The sequence below is a fragment of the Podarcis bocagei genome, assembly GCF_964188305.1.
Source record: "Podarcis bocagei genome assembly, chromosome: 2".
Classification (NCBI taxonomy): Eukaryota; Metazoa; Chordata; class Lepidosauria; order Squamata; family Lacertidae; genus Podarcis; species Podarcis bocagei.
This window is the reverse complement of record NC_138126.1, coordinates 8,330,152-8,351,204: the sequence shown is the minus strand read 5'-3', so window position 1 is coordinate 8,351,204 and position 21,053 is coordinate 8,330,152. Positions and strand designations below refer to the sequence as shown.

The 21,053-nt window shown below is 48.5% G+C and overlaps 1 protein-coding gene and 3 long non-coding RNA genes across 7 annotated transcripts in view; 2 read left to right on the top strand and 2 right to left on the bottom strand.

Moving 5' to 3' along the window:
• LOC308581259 overlaps positions 1–8,434 on the top strand; it is a 30,024-nt gene extending 21,590 nt beyond the window's left edge. Inside the window, exon 2 of the long non-coding RNA XR_014004896.1 lies at positions 6,818–8,434. This is a non-coding gene — a long non-coding RNA (uncharacterized lncRNA). The remainder of the gene's footprint in view (positions 1–6,817) is intronic.
• The window catches only part of LOC308580963 (class I histocompatibility antigen, F10 alpha chain-like), a 54,309-nt gene that overhangs the window by 20,130 nt on the left and 13,126 nt on the right, over positions 1–21,053 (bottom strand). The window contains exons 5-8 of one of the 4 annotated variants that reach the window (XR_014004859.1): positions 10,721–10,807; positions 9,795–9,833; positions 9,142–9,174; positions 8,530–8,611 (exon numbers count right to left, since the gene is read on the bottom strand). The exons of 1 other annotated variant lie outside the window; for it this stretch is intronic. Coding sequence is in view for 2 of the 3 variants with exons in the window: in XM_081183317.1 (XP_081039443.1) it covers positions 8,589–8,611; positions 9,142–9,174; positions 9,795–9,833; positions 10,721–10,807 (182 nt within the window). In the remaining variant the exon portion in view is untranslated. Of the gene's footprint in view, positions 1–8,325; positions 8,612–9,141; positions 9,175–9,794; positions 9,834–10,719; positions 10,808–21,053 lie in introns of those variants that run through there. 2 more of the 4 variants (XM_081183318.1, XM_081183317.1) reach the window with 2 other exon arrangements.
• LOC308581337 lies at positions 125–3,929 on the top strand. The gene is made up of 2 exons (XR_014004985.1): positions 125–440; positions 3,370–3,929. It is a non-coding gene; the product is annotated as an uncharacterized lncRNA (long non-coding RNA).
• LOC308581372 lies at positions 3,339–6,437 on the bottom strand. The gene is made up of 2 exons (XR_014005020.1): positions 5,433–6,437; positions 3,339–4,774 (listed from the first exon to the last, which is right to left on the bottom strand). It is a non-coding gene; the product is annotated as an uncharacterized lncRNA (long non-coding RNA).

Here is a 21,053-nt window from a genome sequence, read left to right as displayed (position 1 = left end):
CTCTGTGGAGACTTTTCTCCCTTTCCTTTCCCCTCTTCGTGGAGGTGCAGTGGGCAACAACAACAACAACTAACGGCCAGGAGGGAAATGTTTTCTTCTCCACAGACTTTTTAAAAGGTTTTGAGGACTTTAGGCATTGCTGTATAGCCTTGTTATGTGGCTTTAACCCACCCTTGAATCAAGTTAGGGAGATGGTGGCATGTAGATGAACAAATAACAAAGCCGCTGCTTGAAGCAGCCCTTCCAGGAAGGAGGCAGCCATTTCCCCTCCCTTTCTGCTTCACTGCCAGCCCTCCACAAAATGGCTTCCGTCCCCGACAAGCAGGCCGGGTGGGGCTGCCTCAGCCTCCCCGCTTCCCTCCCTGCAGAGGAGACCTTTGGTGCAAGGGAGAGCAGCCAAACAAGGCAGAAACCGAAAGCCACAGCAGCCCACAGATCAGGTTGCCTGACTGGGAGATCGGCAGGCAGAAATGTCGCTCAGGGGAAGACGTTTCCTTTCTCCCCACGATGTCCCTCAGCGCCCAGATGGGGAGACCTTTGGCATTTCTCCCTCTTGGCCTGGCCTGGGCCCCCTCCAGCCTTGGAAAGACCCATCTCCCTCAGCATGCAGGACAAAACCCTGAGCCTCCACAGCTCTCTTCCTCAAGGCCAAGTGGCCAGGACTCCTGGGTCCCCTTTGGGAGGAGACTCGGCAGGAGCCAGGACTCCCGGGTCCCCTTTGGGAGGAGACTCGGCAGGAGCCAGGACTCCTGGGTCCCCTTTGGGAGGAGACTCGGCAGGAGCCAGGACTCCTGGGTCCCCTTTGGGAGGAGACTCGGCAGGAGCCAGGACTCCTGGGTCCCCTTTGGGAGGAGACTCGGCAGGAGCCAGGACTCCTGGGTCCCCTTTGGGAGGAGACTCGGCAGGAGCCAGGACTCCTGGGTCCCCTTTGGGAGGAGACTCGGCAGGAGCCAGGACTCCTGGGTCCTCTTTGTGAGGAGACTCGGCAGGAGCCAGGACTCCTGGGTCCCCTTTGGGAGGAGACTCGGCAGGAGCCAGGACTCCCGGGTCCCCTTTGGGAGGAGACTCGGCAGGAGCCAGGACTCCTGGGTCCCCTTTGGGAGGAGACTCGGCAGGAGGCAGGACTCCTGGGTCCCCTTTGGGAGGAGACTCGGCAGGAGGCAGGACTCCTGGGCCCCCTTTGGGAGGAGACTCGGCAGGAGCCAGGACTCCTGGGACCCTTTGGGAGGAGACTCGGCAGGAGCCAGGACTCCTGGGTCCCCTATGGGAGGAGACTCGGCAGGAGCCAGGACTCCTGGGTCCCCTTTGGGAGGAGACTCGGCAGGAGCCAGGACTCCTGGGTCCCCTTTGGGAGGAGACTCGGCAGGAGCCAGGACTCCTGGGTCCCCTTTGGGAGGAGACTCGGCAGGAGCCAGGACTCCTGGGTCCCCTTTGGGAGGAGACTCGGCAGGAGCCAGGACTCCTGGGTCCCCTTTGGGAGGAGACTCGGCAGGAGCCAGGACTCCTGGGACCCTTTGGGAGGAGACTCGGCAGGAGCCAGGACTCCTGGGACCCCTATGGGAGGAGACTCGGCAGGAGCCAGGACTCCCGGGTCCCCTTTGGGAGGAGACTCGGCAGGAGCCAGGACTCCCGGGTCCCCTTTGGGAGGAGACTCGGCATGAGCCAGGACTCCCGGGTCCCCTTTGGGAGGAGACTCGGCAGGAGCCAGGACTCCCGGGTCCCCTCTGGGAGGAGACTCGGCAGGAGCCAGGACTCCCGGGTCCCCTCTGGGAGGAGACTCGGCAGGAGCCAGGACTCCCGGGTCCCCTTTGGGAGGAGACTCGGCAGGAGCCAGGACTCCCGGGTCCCCTTTGGGAGGAGACTCGGCAGGAGCCAGGACTCCCGGGTCCCCTCTGGGAGGAGACTCGGCAGGAGCCAGGACTCCCGGGTCCCCTCTGGGAGGAGACTCGGCAGGAGCCAGGACTCCCGGGTCCCCTCTGGGAGGAGACTCGGCAGGAGCCAGGACTCCCGGGTCCCCTCTGGGAGGAGACTCGGCAGGAGCCAGGACTCCCGGGTCCCCTCTGGGAGGAGACTCGGCAGGAGCCAGGACTCCCGGGTCCCCTCTGGGAGGAGACTCGGCAGGAGCCAGGACTCCTGGGTCCCCTTTGGGAGGAGACTCGGCAGGAGCCAGGACTCCTGGGTCCTGTTTCTGGCAAGCAAAAGGCATCTTCCACTCTAGCTGTTCCTTCAAAAAATGAATATTTCTATCCAGGTGGCATTCATATTCTCCTCATAACGGCCCTGAGAGGCCCAAGGTCCCTGAGGGAGCTTCATGACTGCGTGGGGATTCGAACCCAGGACTCCCGGGCTCCCATATCCCAGTCAAACCACAACCCCACACTGGATCCTTGTAGGCTTCTCCACCTCTCAAGACTAGGCCTGCAGGGACGTCTCTCCTGACATTATTTTTGTCCCCTTCTTGGCATTGTGTGGGAACAGAATATGGAGTCTAGCAAATAAATGATGGCATAAAAACGTCCTTGGTGTGTTTCTCCGTTCCAAACTGGATTGTTTCCCAGGGGACTTCGCCCTCTTCTGCCTCCCTCAGCAACCTCTGAGTCCGGTTGGAAAGTCCCAGGGCAGTTCCCAGAACAAGGCCTTTTTATTTTTAATGTTTGTTTTCATTTTTACTTATAACAAAATGTTTCTTTTCGTTTTAACATTTTACTGAGGGTGCAGTAAACAGTCTTTGGCAAGTTCCAATAATCTAAATTTTGTTTGCATGCCAAGCTAGCAAAGGAATCTCAAGTGACAGCATCTCAGGCTGCTTGACTGACATTTCTCACAGGAATTGAAGAACAGAGGCAGATTTCGCTGAGGAAGTCCTCATCCTTCATTAGCACTGGTGTTTGTGTGTGTTTGTCTCTTGCCCTGACGCTCTCTCTCTGCCACAAGACACCCTCACCCATTTCTCCACAGTCCCTAGTTGTATTTTCTCGCTTTCCCCTTTTTGTGATCCTCCACTGCCCCCTGCCGGCTGCTTTCTTCCCCAGCTGAAATGGAAATCAGGTGATTTCTAGGAAATCCTTCAAGGGACCAGTTGAAGCAAGTCACGGGTTGCAAAAAAAAGGTCAAGGTTCCCACATATGTCACAGCTTTGGAATCGGTGCAAGTGGGTGTATGCCTACCTATGGTGTGGAAAAGCGGAAATAGATAAAACTTTTACAAATCACGTAATCAGAAAAAACCTATTTAGAGTATGGGGCAAGTATAAAAACTTATTAGAAAGAAAAACACCTCTGTGGATATCCCCAGCGGAAACTACAACCAGGAAAAGAATAAATATGGATAAGCAGTGGTTAACTCACAGTGAAATTTTATCTCTTGCAGGACAGGAACCAAAACTGAGAAATCTCGAGGAATCAAGAAATCTGGTTACCAATTAGCTACAGGTACATCACATTAATGAATTGTTTAAGATAGATAGGAAAAATGGCTTTGCAGAACAAAAGTCTCAGTTTACTAAAGACCTTTTAGATACAAATATAAAAGTATTATCAAATATGTACAAACTGCTGTTGGAGTGGGAAACGAAAGAGGAATTTGTGAAATTTAGCAGGATTAAGTGGACACAGGATGTGGGTCACAAAATCGATTATGAATTATGGGGAAAGTTGTGGAAAATAAATATGAATTTAATGGCAAGTTATGCGATAAAAAATTGTATGATGAAAATGGCCCACAGATGGTATTTAACACCCCACCAGAATGACAAAAATATCTAAATAAGAAAAAGGTATATTTTGGAAGTGTAATGAAATTGAGGGATCTTTTATTCACATGTGTTGCTCGTGTAAAATAATTAAGGGATATTGGGAAACGATATAAAATGAATTTTAAAAGAAACACCTGAGAGTTTCCTTTTGGGGATGGTAACAACAGAGGTTCCCCCCAAAACAAAAGAGTTTATTACTATGCGCCTCTGCCACAGTTAGAACCTTATTGGCACCAAGGTAGAGAACAGGATAGCACCCACTCAGGAAGAACGGCAGTGTAAAATGTTTGAATGTACTGAACTGGCTGGTCTGACAAACAGGATAAGAGAAAACAGATATAAGGAATATAAGGAGGAATGGATAATGCCTAGTGAATATTTCAAGAACCTGTCTAGAGAAAGACATAGCTTAGCAGGTCTCGTGTAAACCCAGCAGTTGAAACGGATGAGAGTATTTAATAGATAACAAATTGGATGATTAAAAAGATGTGGATTACGCAGAGTAGTAGAAAAGCAAAGGAACCAGGAAAAGTGTGGAAGGAAAGTCATACGGTTGTGTTTGGTATGAAGTTGTAAGTGGGGCGAGGGAAGGAGAGAGGGGTTAAATATGCTCTCTGTTCCTGTTTTTGAAAATGCAAATGATTTTTTTAAAAAATTGATCCCCTCTCCACGGAGGCGTTTTCAAGGTGGGCACCCGCCCCCCACACAGATGGAGGAGCTGCTCAAATGTTAACATACGTCTCAGTCTACAACCTCCTAAGATTATACAATAAAATTATAATGGTACAGGAATAATAATTAGGAGTGTTTTACAACCATCAGTGCAATTCTCCATGGGTTTCCCAGATGTTCACGCACAAATGATTTTGCAGCGCTCCAATGTCGCCTTGTGTTTTCCGTGAAGTCCCATTTTACGTAGCATAACTCACACACCAAGGCCAGCCCAATATGTTTTGACAGCTGAGGCCGGCCCCAAAATGGCATCCCACTCCCCATCAGGGAAGAAGGGGTGAGGGAAGACTTACCGTATTTTTCGCCCTATAGGATGCACTTTGCCCCCTCCAAAAATGAACGGGAAATGTGTGTGCATCCTATGGGGCGAGTGCAGGCTTCAGGAAGCTATCCGCAAGGCTTGGGAGCCCAGCGGGAGTTGCGCAACCTCGCCTTCGCTCCCGGACCCATTCTGGGGGCTGGGGGAGCTAGGGCTTTCTGAGAGCCAGTGTGGTGTAGTGGTTAAGAGATGTAGTCCCGTCTCCGCTCCTCCACATGCAGCTGCTGGGTGACCTTGGGCCAGTCACACTTCTCTGAAGTCTCTCTGCCTGACTCACCTCACAGAGTGTTTGTTGTGGGGGAGGAAGGGAAAGGAGAATGTTAGCCGCTTGGAGACTCCTTAAAGGGAGTGAAAGGCAGGATATCAAATCCAAACTCCTCTTCTTCTCTTCTTCCCCCGCAAGCTCCAGGAGCGATGACGAGGTTGCGCAACCTCGCCTTCGCTCCCGGACCCCCAGCCCCAAGGCTAAAAACGAAGCCAGGACAGCGAGCGGGATCCATCCCGCTCACTGTCATGGCTTCTTTGCTCTTTGGGACTCAGGGGGGGAATAAATTCCCCCCCTTTATTCCCCCCCCCAAAAAATAAGTGTGCCCTATGGGCCGGTGTGCCCTATAAGGCAAAAAATACAGTACATCCAGGGCGGAGGGAGAAAGATTAGCTCATTTTAAATGGTATTGTTTTAACATTTTGATTTTGATGCCCTGAGCTCCTTGGGAGGAAGAGTGGGATAAAAATGTAAAACAAATTAAATATTTTGGGCATCTTCCTTTCATTTCAGTAGGAGAACTTCCTCCTGGGTTTGTGGACTTTTGGGGCAACCCTGTCTTGGTCATCTCCCACCACCCTCTGCCCCAGGTCAGATATCTATATATTTATTACATTCCCAACCCTCCTTTCTTCCATCCTGGAACCAAAGGCAGCATCCAGGTGGTCCCCAATCCAGGCACTGACCGGACTTCAGACCCTCTTGGCTTCAGCAACAAGGTGGTCTCATGTAACTTAAGCCCACACCTGTGCAAACACAGATTCTGTCCCCATCTGGCTTTGGACTCTAGTTCTTCAGTCACTTTGCACTGGGAGACCAATTATTGGCACCTCCCTGCCAGAGTCCGTGAAGATTCTCAGGAACTTCAAAATCTCTGGAACTCCTGTGATAAGAAGGAAAGATCCACTAAAGAAGAAGGGTGTGCACCCTTATTTATTTCAGTCAAATGGATATTACAAAATAATAATTATATTATTTATACCCCACCCACTTGCCTGGGTTTCCATTAAAAACAGAGTAAAACTTCAAACATTAAAAACTTCCCTAAACAGGGCTGCCTTCAGGAATAAAAATAATACAGTGGTACCTCTGGATGCGAACGGGATCCGTTCCGGAGCCCCGTTCGCATCCTGAAGCAAACCCAGCCCGCATCTGCGCATGCGTTGGTCGCCGCTTTTGCGCATGACATCATTTTGACCGTTTGCGCATGTGCGAGTGGCAAAACCCAGAAGTAACGTGCTCCGTTACTTCCAAGTCGCCACAGCCGCAACCCGAAAAAACTCATCCCGAAGTTACTTTAACCCGAGGTATGACTGTAATAACAATTACATCCAGTGTCTTCCAAGCAAGGTGCAGCAAATCCATTGGGTTAGGCAAGAAGAGTCCTGGGGCCCCTGGAGGTCTAAGAGAGTTACTGTGTTGTTATTTCTAGGAAAGAGTCTCCTTAAGTAATGCCAGCCTATGAGAAGAGAAGGAAGATGGCGAAAATCATATGGTGGGAACCGCAGAGAGGAAAAATATGTTCCTCAAGGTCCACAGTGGGAGAATTTCCTCCTGGGATTGCGGACTTTTGGGGCAACCCCACCTTGGTCATCTCCCACCACCCCCTGCCCCAGATCAGATATCTATACATTGATTTTATTATATTTCCAAGCCTCCTTTCTTCTGTCCTGGAACCAAAGGCAGCATCCAGGTGGTTTCCCCCACCCCCAGGCTCTGAGCAGAATTCACACCCTCTTGGCTTCAGGTGATTTAATTCCACCCCTGCAAAACCACAGATTATGTCCGCATCTCACTTTGGACACTAGTTCTTCAGTCACTTTGCAATGGAAGACCAATTATTGCCACCTCCCTGCCAGAGTCTGTGAACATTCTCAGGAACTTCAAAATCTCTGGAACTCTCTTTAGAATCTCTAAAGAAGAAGGGAGGGCACCCTTATTTATTTCAGTCAAACGCATATTAAAATAATTATAATTATAATTTTATTATTTATACCCTGCCCACCCGTTAACATTAACAACATTTTGATGTTTGCTGCCCTGAGCTCCTTTGGGAGGAAGAGTCCATGGGGTCTGAGTCTCAATGGGTCACCCTTCCTAGAAGGCTGCGGGGACCAGGCTAGAAGTCTCATGAACTGCAGCCAAAAATATGGGGCTCCTTATTTCAGATCAAATTGTGGCCATGCAGCTCCTGATCTGCCTCTTCTTCTTGCTGGCTTCCTCCTTGCCTGTCAGCAGGATCAGGCCCTCTGATCTCCTGTAGAAGAGTTGCTATACCCCATCCCCTCAGCCTCTCTACCTCTTTCTCAGTTCCCCGCTTTCTCCATTTCCCCCTTCAGCTGCTTCTTCCTCCCCCTCCAGCCTGTTTCTCAACTCACTGCCCCAGGGCATCATGGGAGGTCCAGGGTGGAGCCCCAGAGAACAGCAGCTGGTTGTCCTGGACGTGAAGCTCCATGAACCAGGCTGGAGAACTGGAGCCTTGAAGGTATCGGGACAGAAAGAGGGTCTGGAGGAAACTGCCTCAGCAGCTGCCATTGCCATGAGGAAGGTCCGAATGCCCCCTGGAGCTCCTCATTCTCTGCCCAGCCTGAGGATGTAGTCAGACAGGATCTAGTCAGACAGGAGAGTGAGGTTCTGGGGATGCAGGAGGTGACCCAAGAGGGCTGGTGGAGGACGTCCCTCCCATCTGGGCTCTTGGTCAACACAGACAAAACCCCTCCATATCCAGATGTTGTAACTGGAGATGATGTCCTCCTTGGCTTCTACGGGATCAATGGCCAACGTCTGTCCTTCATCTTCTGAGAGAGACTTGCAAGCTTCCAGATTAGAATAGGATCCATTTCTGACAGTCTCTCTAGTCTTCAGCCACTCAGTTCCTTCTCTTTCAGCTTCAACTCCTGAGCATCTAAGCATCCCTCCTCCCTGCCAACCATCCCTCCCTGCCAGTTTCTTCACTTCCTCACACAGAAGGTGGGTTGAAAACACCCAGCCAGAGCAGTTAGGCTGCTTTTACACATTCCATGACATAGCATCCGATTAGCCAAAGGCTGGGCGGCCCAAGAAGCAGGTCGGCAGTAACAATTTAGCCTATTTCACGCATAATACACCTAAAGCAGTTCTCAAATGTTGATTTTCCTTCAATTTGGATGGCATGTGAGGGAAACAAGATTGGGGAAGGGATTGTAGAGGGAAACACAGCAGCAAAGAACCAAGAGAAATCATCAACATCACTGCAAGTCATGCTCAATCTCCTCATCCCCTTTTAAAGCTTTTAGTTGCGTATATCTGGCACATTTCTGATTAACACAAGCACATTTCTGAAAATCAGCTGCGAAGCACAATCGGCCAAAATCCATCAGAAAAACATGATCATCCTCAAATTCTAGTTACACCCGGAGTCAGAATTGGTGGGTGAAAGCCAGGATTAAGGAACATCATAAACAGCATTGAAGGACAGGAGGGGCTCTGAGCCTCTGCAATTCACAGCCAAACTTGGGCAGGCTCCTTCTGGTCTCATCTCACACACCAGGCTGGTATGAAACTGCAGAAATAAAGAACAGGAGTGTTTCAAAGTTAAGCCAACATCATGGTGTGGGGGCATCAGCATAGCAGAGCTCGTGGGAACCCAAAGGACAGCCTCACAAGGAAAGCCACCATCCCTCATCATGTCAAATCAGACATGAGATATGCCAGGAGCACCACCAAAATGGGCCTGCAGAGCAAATGCCTGCAGAGGGCAGCTCAAGCAAGTGAGCCAAGCTGCACACTTTGGGGGAATAACAGAAGGACACAAAGCAGTCCTACCAGAAGGAAAAATCTATTCCAGAATGAACCCAAAATGTGACTCCCTCTTCTGGGGAGAACCCATTTGTCAGATGGAGGGGATCCTCTGTGGAGCTCAGATGGACAGACAGAATGAGTCCCAAGCGCGATTTTCAGCTCAATGGACACTGCAGATTATGTCACTCTTGGAAACCCCAAGGGGGGTAACAGACGAAGGTTTTCCCCATTTGAGGATGTTCCCTACTTGAGTCTTCTGCAAGAGACCCCCCTTTGCCCCCCCTCACTTACCCTTGGTGGAGCTGTCGGACCCCTGGTCGCTTGCTGCAAAAGGGAGGAAACACAGGAGTCAGGATCCCAGGGAGGGAGTTCCCATCCCCCCCCAGCCCTTCTCCTCCCTCCTTCCAACCCCATCCCAGATCAGGCTCAATACGGGGAGGGGCCTAAGAAGAGTTCAGGGACAGGCAGCCCAGAGGCAAGGGGACTCAAGGGCAGCAGTGGAGGGCAAAGAGAGATGGGCGCAGCCTGGCATGGAGGCAGCGGGGGACTAGAGCGGGGGTGGGCGCAATCTGGGCAGAAAGGCAGAAGGAGTGGGGGAGAGCAATGGTGGGTTCCTAACACCCACAGACTAGAGCTAACCAACCAATTCTTTAGCTTCAGGTTCTAGTAGATTAAACCCCCAGAGACCCCTCTCTCCCCAGACCCTCGGCTCTTCCTCCTGCTCCTTCCTGGAGCCCCTCCCTCAGCCGACAGTCTCTCTGCAGCCTTTTCCTGGCCCTGAGGGACCCCTTGCTCTCCACAGACAGGCTGAGCAGACAGGCTGAAGCTTCCCATCAGGGTCTTGGGCTTCAGGACCAGGCCACCACCAGGTTTAGTTTTGTCTGTTTGTAACATGTTCCTGCCCCATATTGGGGGGAAATAGAGAAAGGGGAGTAGTCACTCACTTGAGGCTGCTTTGTAGGCTGGTTTCTTGCTCCGTTTCCCTGTGAAGACAAAAGCTGAAGGTCAGAGCTGGAAGGGACCTCCAGAGGCCACACAATCCCATTTCGACAATCTGGCTCTCAGATGCTGAAACCTTCCCAGCAGATGCTCCTCTTGTCTCTTCCAAACACCTCCAAGGAAGGGGAGCCCAGAAGGGGAGCTTTTCAAGGAACTCATGTTACAAAGAAGTAGAAAAAAGTGAGAAAATTAAATCAACATGGGAACCAGGCAGTGGACAAATTCCAAGAGGGTGGAAGGAAACATTATCCAGTCCCTTCACTCATTCCTTTTCAGATTATTTCACTCCCAGCAGACCCCTAATCCTCAAATTTGCCCAGAGAAGGTGGGGGGGGGGGGAGAGAGAGATAAGGAACTTTAACAATGCAATTCTAGGCAAGTCTACTCAGAAGAAAGTCTATTCAGTTCAATACAGCATCCTCCCAGGTCAATATTTATTTATTTATTCATTTAATGAAGATGGCAGGGCAGTTTACAACATAAAAATATGAAATGAGAGCACAAAATACACAACAAAGCAAAAACAAACCAGTAACTCCCCTCCCACAAACACATTTAAAAGGCCAAAGGCCTGGTTAGAAAGAAATGTTTTTGCCTGGCACCTAAAGATTTGTAAATAAGGCTCCCTGCTAAGTGTGTACTGGACTGAAGGCTTAGGACTGATTAAAACGTCAGGTGGGAAGTGAACTTCCTGAGCACAAAGGAATGGCCAACAGGACTTTTGGTTCATGTTCAAAGGGTGTTTTATGGGGAGGGGTCTCTGTAGGGATGCCAGCGACAATTGCCAGGAAGCTCCACCAGCACATTCCCAGTCGGAGGCCAGGACAGAAGGACACAGGAGAGGCAGCAAACGCACCCAGGGTTTACTTACTGCGGATGAAGAAGAAGATGATCCCAGAGACCAGCAGGATGGCCGCCATGACACCCAGAATGGCTCCCACAATGAGCCACAGGTTGACTAAAAGGGGACAAGAGACATTTTTATTCAGACTGGCGGCAGCAGCTCCCCAAGGCCTCAAGCAGGAGATCTGAGTGGAGGTGCTGAGCTATGAGCCCGGGAGGATTTTACGTGTGCAAAGCAGGCCCTCTTTCTGCCTCATAACAGGCCAAGGTCCTCTCTGTAGTGGCCCCAATACAAGGTTTTTCCACCGAGTCCAGCATTAGAGGTCTTCAAAATAACCATTTGATTTAAGGAAGACAGTAGACAGGCACACCTGTTTCATCACAGACTCCAAACTTAAAAGCAGATCTCCTCCTGCTCAGGCGATTCAGCCTTCTCTGTCCTGACCCTGAGAGGAAGGGATTCCCTCCCCCCCCCCGGGACCCCCCAGAGCCCAGCATTACAGGCCTTCAGGAAAGGCACAACTCCTTAGGAAGAAGCATCTTGTGTAGGGTTGCCATATGTCCGGTTTTTCCTGGACACGCCCTCTTTTTCAGACTTAAAATGTCTGTCCAGACAGATTCTTAAAATGAGGCAAAATGTCTAGTTTTTTTTGTTTGGGTGGAATCTCTGAAGTCCGTAGCGCTAGTGAGTGAGCCTGCTCCCCTCTCGCCTTCCTGTGTGAGTCTTTGGCTCAAGGACCTGAACTGAAACAGACTGGTTGAGTACTCGGCATAGAGCCTGGGTCAAGATATATTACTCTGCAGATGACTCAATTGAAAGGCACCTAGGGAAGCCAGAGGGGGGGGGGGGTTTACACCCTCAAGACACCAGAGACTCTTAAGCCACAGGGCTGGCAGCTGGTTGTAGCAGAGGAGAGGTACCATCCTGTGGCCCTGAGAACACCAGCTGTGGGGAAACAAGAGGACTCCTGATGCCAAGAGGAACACTTTCTCTGCCACTACAAGTGCTAGCGCAACAGCAAGAGGAGGGCCCCCTGAGACCATCGGGCATGGCATTGTCATCAAACAGGGCATTTACTGAGCCTGCCCCGCCTTCCTCTGCCCATCCCCCGATGTCGCCTGGTTGTTCAGGTTGGCAGATTCAGAGATCATTCGAGCAGACTCGAGCTGGCGCGTGATGCTACAATAACTTTGTCTGCTACAAAAACTTTTTTTCTTTCCTTTTTCCCCTCCCACCTTCCTTTGCCATTTGTTTTAGTTTTTATAGTTCATTTTTTCGTGTTAATATTTAAGTTCCTTGCTTACTGTTAGGTGTCTGATTGTTGTTCTTTTGCTATTTAAGTGTTTTTTCTTTCCTTAATGTATGTTATATGGTAGTTTTGTTTAGTGGTGGAACGTTTTGGGGTTTATTTTTTATTTTTTTATTTAATTAATTGGTTTGTTTGATATTATAATAGTAAGGGACGCGGGTGGCGCTGTGGGCTAAACCACTGCGCCTAGGACTTGCCGATAAGATGGTCGGCGGTTCGAATCCCCACGACAGGGTGAGCTCCCGTTGTTTGGTCCCAGCTCCTGCCCACTTAGCAGTTCGAAAGCACCTCAAAAGTGCAAGTAGATAAATAGGGACCGCTCTCCGGCGGGAAGGTAAATGGCGTTTCCGTGTGCTGCTCTGCTTCGACAGTAGCGGCTTAGTCACGCTGGCCACGTGACCCGGGAGCTGTCTGCGGACAAGCGCCGGCTCTCGGCCTCTTGAGCGAGATGAGCACGCAACCCCAGAGTCAGTCACGACTGGACCGTATGGTCAGGGGTCCTTTACCTTTTTATAACAGTAGGCTGACATAGAATATTATAGTTTCATACAATCAGAGAGGTAGCTGATGTTTAGTTGGTCTGTTCTACTCGACTAATTAGAGTTATCGAGTTGCTGATACTATAAGCAGAACAACTAGGCTGGGAAAGAATAACTTCAATTGCCATCAATGGAGGCTAGTATGAGGCTTTGGATTGCTACCGTGGAGGGGCGAGGGAGGTATGGCGGTGGGGGCAGATCATAGAATAGAATCATAGAATCATAGAGTTGGAAGAGACCACCAGGGCCATCGAGTCCAACCCCCTGCCAAGCAGTAAACACCATCAGAGCACTCCTGACATATGGTTGTCAAGCCTCTGCTTAAAGACCTCCAAAGTAGGAGACTCCACCACACTCCTTGGCAGCAAATTCCACTGTCAAACAGCTCTTACTGTCAGGAAGTTCTTCCTAATGTTTAGGTGGAATCTTCTTTCTTGTAGTTTGGATCCATTGCTCCGTGTCCGCTTCTCTGGAGCAGCAGAAAACAACCTTTGTCCCTCCTCTATTTGACATCCTTTTATATATTTGAACATGGCTATCATATCACCCCTTAACCTCCTCTTCTCCAGGCTAAACATGCCCAACTCCCTTAGCCGTTCCTCATAAGGCATCGTTTCCAGGCCTTTGACCATTTGGGTTGCCCTCCTCTGGACACGTTCCAGTTTGTCAGTGTCCTTCTTGAACTGTGGTGCCCAGAACTGGACACAGTACTCCAGGTGAGGTCTGACCAGAGCAGAATACAGTGGCACTATTACTTCCCTTGATCTAGATGCTATACTCCTATTGATGCAGCCCAGAATTGCATTGGCTTTTTTAGCTGCCGCGTCACACTGTTGGCTCATGTCAAGTTTGTGGTCAACCAAGACTCCTAGATCCTTTTCACATGTACTGCTTTCAAGCCAGGTGTCACCCATCTTGTATTTGTGCCTCTCATTTTTTTTGCCCAAGTGCAATACTTTACATTTCTCCCTGTTAAAATTCATCTTGTTTGTTTTTGCCCAGTTCTCTAATCTGTCAAGGTCGTTTTGAAGTGTGATCCTGTCCTCTGGGGTGTTAGCCACCCCTCCCAGTTTGGTGTCATCTGCAAATTTGATCAGGATGCCCTTGAGTCCATCATCCAAGTCGTTGATAAAGATGTTGAATAAGACCGGGCCCAAGACAGAACCCTGTGGCACCCCACTAGTCACTCTTCTCCAGGATGAAGAGGAACCATTGATGAGCACCCTTTGGGTTCGGTCAGTCAGCCAGTTACAAATCCACTGAGTGGTAGCATAGTCAAGACCGCATTTTACCAGCTTCTTTACAAGAATATCATGGGGCACCTTGTCAAATGCCTTGCTGAAATCAAGGTAGGCTACATCCACTGCGTTCCCTTCATCTACCAGGCTTGTAATTCTGTCAAAAAACGAGATCAGGTTAGTCTGACATGACTTATTTTTCAGAAATCCATGCTGACTATTGGTGATCACAGCATTCCTTTCTAGGTGCTCACAGACTGTTTGCTTAATGATCTGCTCCAGAATCTTCCCTGGTATTGATGTCAGACTGACTGGGCGGTAATTATTTGGGTCCTCTCTTTTCCCCTTTTTGAAAATAGGGACAACATTTGCCCTCCTCCAGTCTGCCGGGACTTCGCCTGTTCTCCAGGAATTCTCAAAGATGACTGCCAGTGGTTCTGAGATCACATCTGCCAGTTCTTTTAATACTCTTGGATGCAGTTCATCTGGCCCTGGAGACTTGAATACATCTAAACTAGCCAAATATTCTTGTACTATCTCCTTAGTTATTCTGGGCTGTGTTTCCTTTGCTGAATCATTTGCTCCAAATTCTTCAGGTCGGGCATTGTTTTCTTTATCGGAGAAGACTGAGGCAAAGAAGGAATTGAGGAGTTCAGCCCTTTCTGTGTCCCCTGTTTGCATTTCACCATCTTCTCCTCTGAGTGACCCAACTGTTTCTTTGTTCTTCCTTTTGCTACGAACATACCCATAAAAGCCTTTTTTGTTGCTTTTAACCTCTCTAGCAAGCCTGAGTTCATTCTGTGCTTTAGCTTTTCTGACTTTGTGTCTACACGTGCTGGCTATTTGTTTGAATTCCTCTTTGGTGGTTTCCCCCCTTTTCCATTTTTTGTACACATCCTTTTTTAATCTTAATTCAGTTAAAAGTTCTTTTGATAGCCACCCTGGCTTCTTTAGGCACCTTCCATGTTTCCGTCTCATTGGTATTGCCTGACGTTGTGCTTTTACTATCTCCCTCTTAACAAACTCCCAGCCATCATGAACTCCCTTTCCTTTTAGTATTGCTGTCCATGGGATCTCACCCAGCACTTCCCTAAGTTTTATGAAGTCGGCTTTCTTAAAGTCAAGAAATTGAGTCCTAGTATGCTTGGCTGCTTCAATTGAGTCCTAGTATGCTTGGCTGTCATAGGCGAAGGGGATTGAGATACGGATATGCTTGTACCCCTTCCAATCTGTGCCCCATCCCGAGGGACGAGGGTAGGGTGAGCAAGGATTACTCACCTCCGTCACTGGTGCTGTGCAATGCCAGGTCTATAGGCAACAAAACCGCCAGCCTGCAAGATTTCTTTACCTCGCAGGGGGTCGACCTGGCTTGTGTGACGGAGCCTGATAGGGTGGCTGCTGGTGCGCGAAGGGGAAACAGTTACCTTACAAGAAATGGCGCCCCCAGGTTTCTCCGTCCTCCACCAGTCGCGGACTGTGGGCTGGGGGGGAGGGGTGGCATTATTAATCCGGGAAGATTGTTCTTTCAGGGCTCTACCATCGCCATCGATCCCCGGCATTGAATGTGTTGGCCTAGTGTGGGGCTCCGAGGAGAGCATGGCCGTCTGGCTGGTGTACCGGCCACCTAGCGCACCAGCAGCCACCCTGTCAGGCCTGCTGGAGGCGGTGGCCGGCTGGGCCTTTGAGTTCCCTAACCTATTGGTATTGGGGGACTTCAACATCCATGCTGATGCCACTCCCTCCTCACAGGCTCTGGACCTGGTGTCTTCCATGGCGACACTAGGGCTCTCCCAGTTTGTTTCGGGCCCCACACATCAAGCAGGCCACACGCTGGATTTGATCTTTGGCATAGGTATAGATGTGATCATGTCTCCTTCGATGAAGATGCCATGGTCTGATCACTACGCTCTGAAAGCCAGGATTGACTTTCCACCCCCACCCTGCTTAGGTGGCGAGCCAATTTGGGCTCGCCCGCAGAGGCTGATGGACCCTGAGAGATTCCGCAAAGCCTTGCGGGACCTTGCTCCCCCTGGCGACTCATTGACTGAGCTTGTTGAGGGCTGGAATATCCAGTTCCTGGCAGCCATTGATGAGATCACACCTAAGCGCCCTCTGCGACCCCGCAGAAACCGGGCTCCCTGGTTTATCGAGGAGCTCTGGAAAATGAAGCGGGACCTCAGACGGCTAGAGCGAGTATGGCGGGGTGCCCGTAACGGAGCCTCAAGAACATCTTATAGGGTTTTTATGAAAACCTACGAGATGGCAGTGAAGACCGCTAAGAAGTCTTACTTCTCGGCCTCCATTGCATCTGCTAGCTCTCACCCAGCGCAATTATTTAGTATAATTCGGTCTTTAACGTCCCTCAAGGGACAGCCAAATTTAAATAACAATTTGACACATAGCTGTGAGGCATTTGCGAGCTTTTTTGCAGAGAAGGTCTTAGTGCTCCGCCATGACCTCCCTGCCAATTTGGATACAATAAAGGAACTGGAGGTCCCTCGACTGTCCTTGGGTCCAGTATTGGACCACTTTGACCGGATTTCCCCAGCCGATGTGGACAGACTCCTCTGAGCTGGAAAGCCTACCACCCGTCTTGGCTAATTAGAGCGTGTCCAGACAAGGTGTGGGCCCCCCTAGGGGATATCATCAATTTGTCCCTTGGCACCGGGACATTCCCAGGGGAACCGAAGGAGGTAGTGGTGCGCCCGCTCTTAAAGAAAACATCATTAGATCTCTTAAAAGGTAAAGGTAAAGGTACCCCTGCCCGGGCCAGTCTTGACAGACTCGGGTTGTGCGCTCATCTCACTCTAGAGGCCGGGAGCCAGCGCTGTACACAGACACTTCCGGGTCACGTAGCCAGCATGACAAGCTGCATCTGGCGAGCCAGCGCAGCACACGGAACGCCGTTTACCTTCCCGCTAGTAAGCGGTCCCTATTTATCTACTTGCACCCGGGGGTACTTTCGAACTGCTAGGTTGGCAGGTGCTGGGACTGAGCGACGGGAGCGCACCCCGCCGCGGGGATTCGAACCGCCGACCTTCCTTTCTTTCTTTTTTTAAATGATATTTATTAAAATTTCAGAAAAAGGAATTACATAAAAACAAGAAAAACAAAAACAAAAGACAGAAGTAAAAATACAAGAAAAATACAAAATACAGAATAAGAGAATAAAAAACACTTTAAAAAAAATAGATCAATCTTTCCATGGCTTACATTCATATCCTTATTTTCCTGACCTCCTCATACCTCCCTTTTTTGTATTCCAATTCAATTGGTTAATTCAGCAATTTCTTTCCCTCTTTATTTTCTCTTAATCCTTTAACTTAATATACTATAACTTTAGATTTTCACCTGTTATCAATCCATTTTTACATACACCTTTATAGCATTACTGCTTAAACCACCTAACTTCATTCTAACATCATTCTAACATTCATTAATTTTACAATATTTCTGTAGATAGTCTTTAAATTTCTTCCAATCTTCTTCCACCAACTCTTCTCCCTGGTCTCGGATTCTGCCAGTCATTTCCGCCAATTCCATGTAGTCCATCACCTTCATCTGCCATTCTTCCAGAGTGGGTAAGTCTTGTGTCTTCTAATACTTTGCAATAAGTATTCTTGCTGCTGTTGTGGCATACATAAAGAAAGTTCTATCCTTCTTTAACACCAATTGGCCCACTATGCCCAGGAGAAAGGCCTCTGGTTTCTTCAAGAAGGTATATTTAAATACCTTTTTCAATTCATTATAAATCATCTCCCAGAAAGCCTTAATCCTTGGGCACGTCCACCAAAGGTGAAAGAATGTACCTTCAGTTTCTTTACATTTCCAACATTTATTATCGGGCAAATGATAGATTTTTGCAAGCTTGACTGGGGTCATGTACCACCTGTATATCATTTTCATAATATTCTCTCTTAAGGCATTGCATGCCGTAAACTTCATACCTGTGGTCCATAACTGTTCCCAGCCAGCCATCATTATGTTATGTCCGACATCTTGAGCCCATTTAATCATAGCAGATTTCACCGTTTCATCCTGAGTATTCCATTTCAACAGCAAGTTATACATCTTTGACAAAATCTTAGTTTTGGGTTCTAACAGTTCTGTTTCTAATTTTGATTTTTCCACCTGGAAGCCAATTTTCTTATCCAAATTATATGCCTCCATTATCTGATAATAATGAAGCCAGTCTCGCACTTTGTTATTTAATTTCTCAAAACTCTGCAGTTTCAGTCTATCTCCATCTTGTTCCAAAATTTCCCAATATTTCGGCCATTTGACCTCCATATTGAGCTTTTTCAGAGCTTTCGCTTCCATTGGTGACAGCCACCTTGGGGTTTTGTTTTCCAACAAGTCCTTATATCTTATCCAAACATTAAACAATGCTTTCCTGACAATATGGTTTTTAAATGCTTTATGTGCTTTGACCTTATCATACCACAGATATGTATGCCATCCAAATACATTGTTGAAACCTTCTAAATCCAAAATGTCTGTGTTTTCCAGAAGCAGCCATTCTTTCAATCAGCAAAAAGTTGCTGATTCATAGTAAAGTTTAAAGTCTGGCGGGCAAATCCACCTCTTTCCTTTGCCGAACCGCTGACCTTTCGATCGGCAAGTCCTAGGCGCTGAGGCTTTTACCCACAGCGCCACCCGCGTCCCTTAGGTTTATCCAATTACCACCCGATTTCGAATCTTCCGTTCCTGGGTAAGGTGATTGAGAGAGTAGTTGCTGAACAGCTTTGTGGGTTTCTGGATGAAACATCGGCTCTGGATCCATTCCAGTCCGGCTTCTGCGCTGGTCATGGGACCGAGACGGCTCTGGTTGCCCTAACAGATGATCTCCGCAGGGAGCTGGATTGAGGCAGGTCAGGGCTGCTGATTCTTCTAGACCTATCAGCGGCCTTCGACATGGTCGATCATGAACTCCTGGACTACCGCCTTGCCACCGTGGGGATCCAGGGCACAGTCCTTCAATGGCTGTGCTCGTTTCTGGTTGGGGACAGAGGGTGGCGCTTGGGGGGGGAAATTGTCATCGCGTCACTCCTTGGTGTGTGGAGTGCCTCAGGGTGCAATACTCTCCTCGATGCTTTTCAACATCTTTATGCGCCCCCTCGTCCAGCTTGTCCGGAGTTTTGGGCTGGGTTGCCATGAGTATGCTGATCACACCCAACTCTATCTGTTGATGAATGGCCATCCTGACTCGGCCCCAGACACACTGATCAGATGTTTGGAAGCTGTGGCTGGATGGTTACGTGGGAGCCGGTTGAAGTTAAATCCTTCAAAGACAGAGGTCCTTTGGCTGGGACAGGGCAATATGGGATGGGGGGGGGCAACTCCCATCTCTTGCAGGGTTGCAATTAGTGCCAGCACCGCCCGTTAAGAGTTTGGGTGTAATCTTCGACACCTCCTTTTCCATGGAGGCGAGATTGCAGCTATAACAAAGGCGGCATTTTTTCATCTCTGCCAAGCTAAGCAGTTGGCTCCTTACCTCTCTCCTTACCTCTCTCCTTACCTAGCCACTGTGATCCATGCGACAGTCACCTCCAGACTGGATTATTGTAACTCGCTCTACGTGGGGCTGCCCTTGAGACTGACCCAGAAACTCCAGCGGGTGCAGAATGCCACGGCGAGACTCCTTACGGGGTCCTCACTGCGAGATCACATTCACCCAGTGCTACACCAGCTGCACTGGCTCCCGGTGGAGTACAGGATCAGGTTTAAGGTGCTGGTTTTAACATTTAAAGCCCTATACAGCCTAGGACCCTCGTACCTACGGGACCGTCTCTCCTGGTATGTCCCACAGAGGAACTTACGGTCTTCAAATAAAAACATCTTTTTTTTATTAAATATTTATTAGGAATTTTCCATTTTAAAAAGCCAAAAAGAAAAAACAAAAAGAAAAATTAAAAACATATACAATTTGCAAACCTTATTTTCAATAACATCTTTCCCTGACTTCCCCACACCTCCCCTTCTTATATTCCCATTTGAATTGTAAATCCAACAAGTTCTTATCCCCAGTTTTTAACCTTTTTTATACTTAATTCATTTTAAAAAACCAATTTTACCTTATAAACCTCAAAATTTATACCTCAGTCCTCATTCTTAAATCCTTTTTAAGAAAGTCGACCCAAATTCCTTTCCACGAATTCCCCACTTTTCATACTGATATCAAAACAGAATAAAAGAAAAAGACAAATTATATTTATACACCCTTTGGATCCCCAAACCCCACCCCATCCCCTTTCCCGGTTTCAATCCCCAACAAGTCCATCAGTCTTAGTCTGCTATCAGCCTGGAGATCTCACATCCAAGGCCCTTAACTGTCTCTCAGTTCCTCTCTGCCAGATTTTTTGATAGTCCTTAATATTAAACACCAGATCTCGGAGATGCTCTAATCCAATGGGGGCAATGCTTCCTCCAGCCAGACCACCATACTTAAAAGTGGAGCCCAAATCTTGTTTCTTACTCCTTTCAAATCCAAATGTCCCCAAAGCTCCAGCTTTCACCTTGATCAAATTTGTAATCCTTAGATCTTCAGATCTCCACATATAGAGATCTCTCCATTCTTCAGTCTCCAATTTAGACCAAGTTTTCATCATCCAATTCTTATTTTCCTTTGTAGCCATCATGTCAGGACTCTGGCTCTCCTTTGTCGTCTGCAACACCACATCTCCTCCTTCCCTTTCCTCAGAAACAACATATGTCTCTTTCTCCACACTCTCAAAGTTCTCAACTTTCTCCTCTTGTCCAGCTGCATGAACTTCCTGGATCAAATCCTTATCAAATTCAATGCACTTGTTTACTGTTAAGTCCAGGGTTGCAATGTTAGTAGCCAAAACATCAATTTGGCCTTGTAACTTTCCCAAGAGAAAGAAAATTCTGTCCAATTTAGCTTGAGTTTTCCCTCCTTCAGCCATTCTTGTAATGTCCCAAAACCCCCTCTAGAGGGATTTTGGTTACTTAGTATTCCATCCAGTTCAAATCCAAAAATCAAGTTAGTTTGTATCAGTTCTTCCTTGTTTTCCACAAAATATAACCAAATTGTAACAAATATATCCAACAGAGATAGAAAACAAAGATTGCTTTTTCCGTCTTGACAGCTAGTTTGACAGCTGTCAAGCTCTTCAATATCTCTCCAACAGGCTTTCTCGCGGATCACTCCCGGGTCTGGGGGGGGTGACACTTCAGCTCCAAAAATTAACTCTTGTCCTCCAGTAGAAATTACTTAAACTGCCAAATTGTGAAATTAATATCTTTTGCCCAAT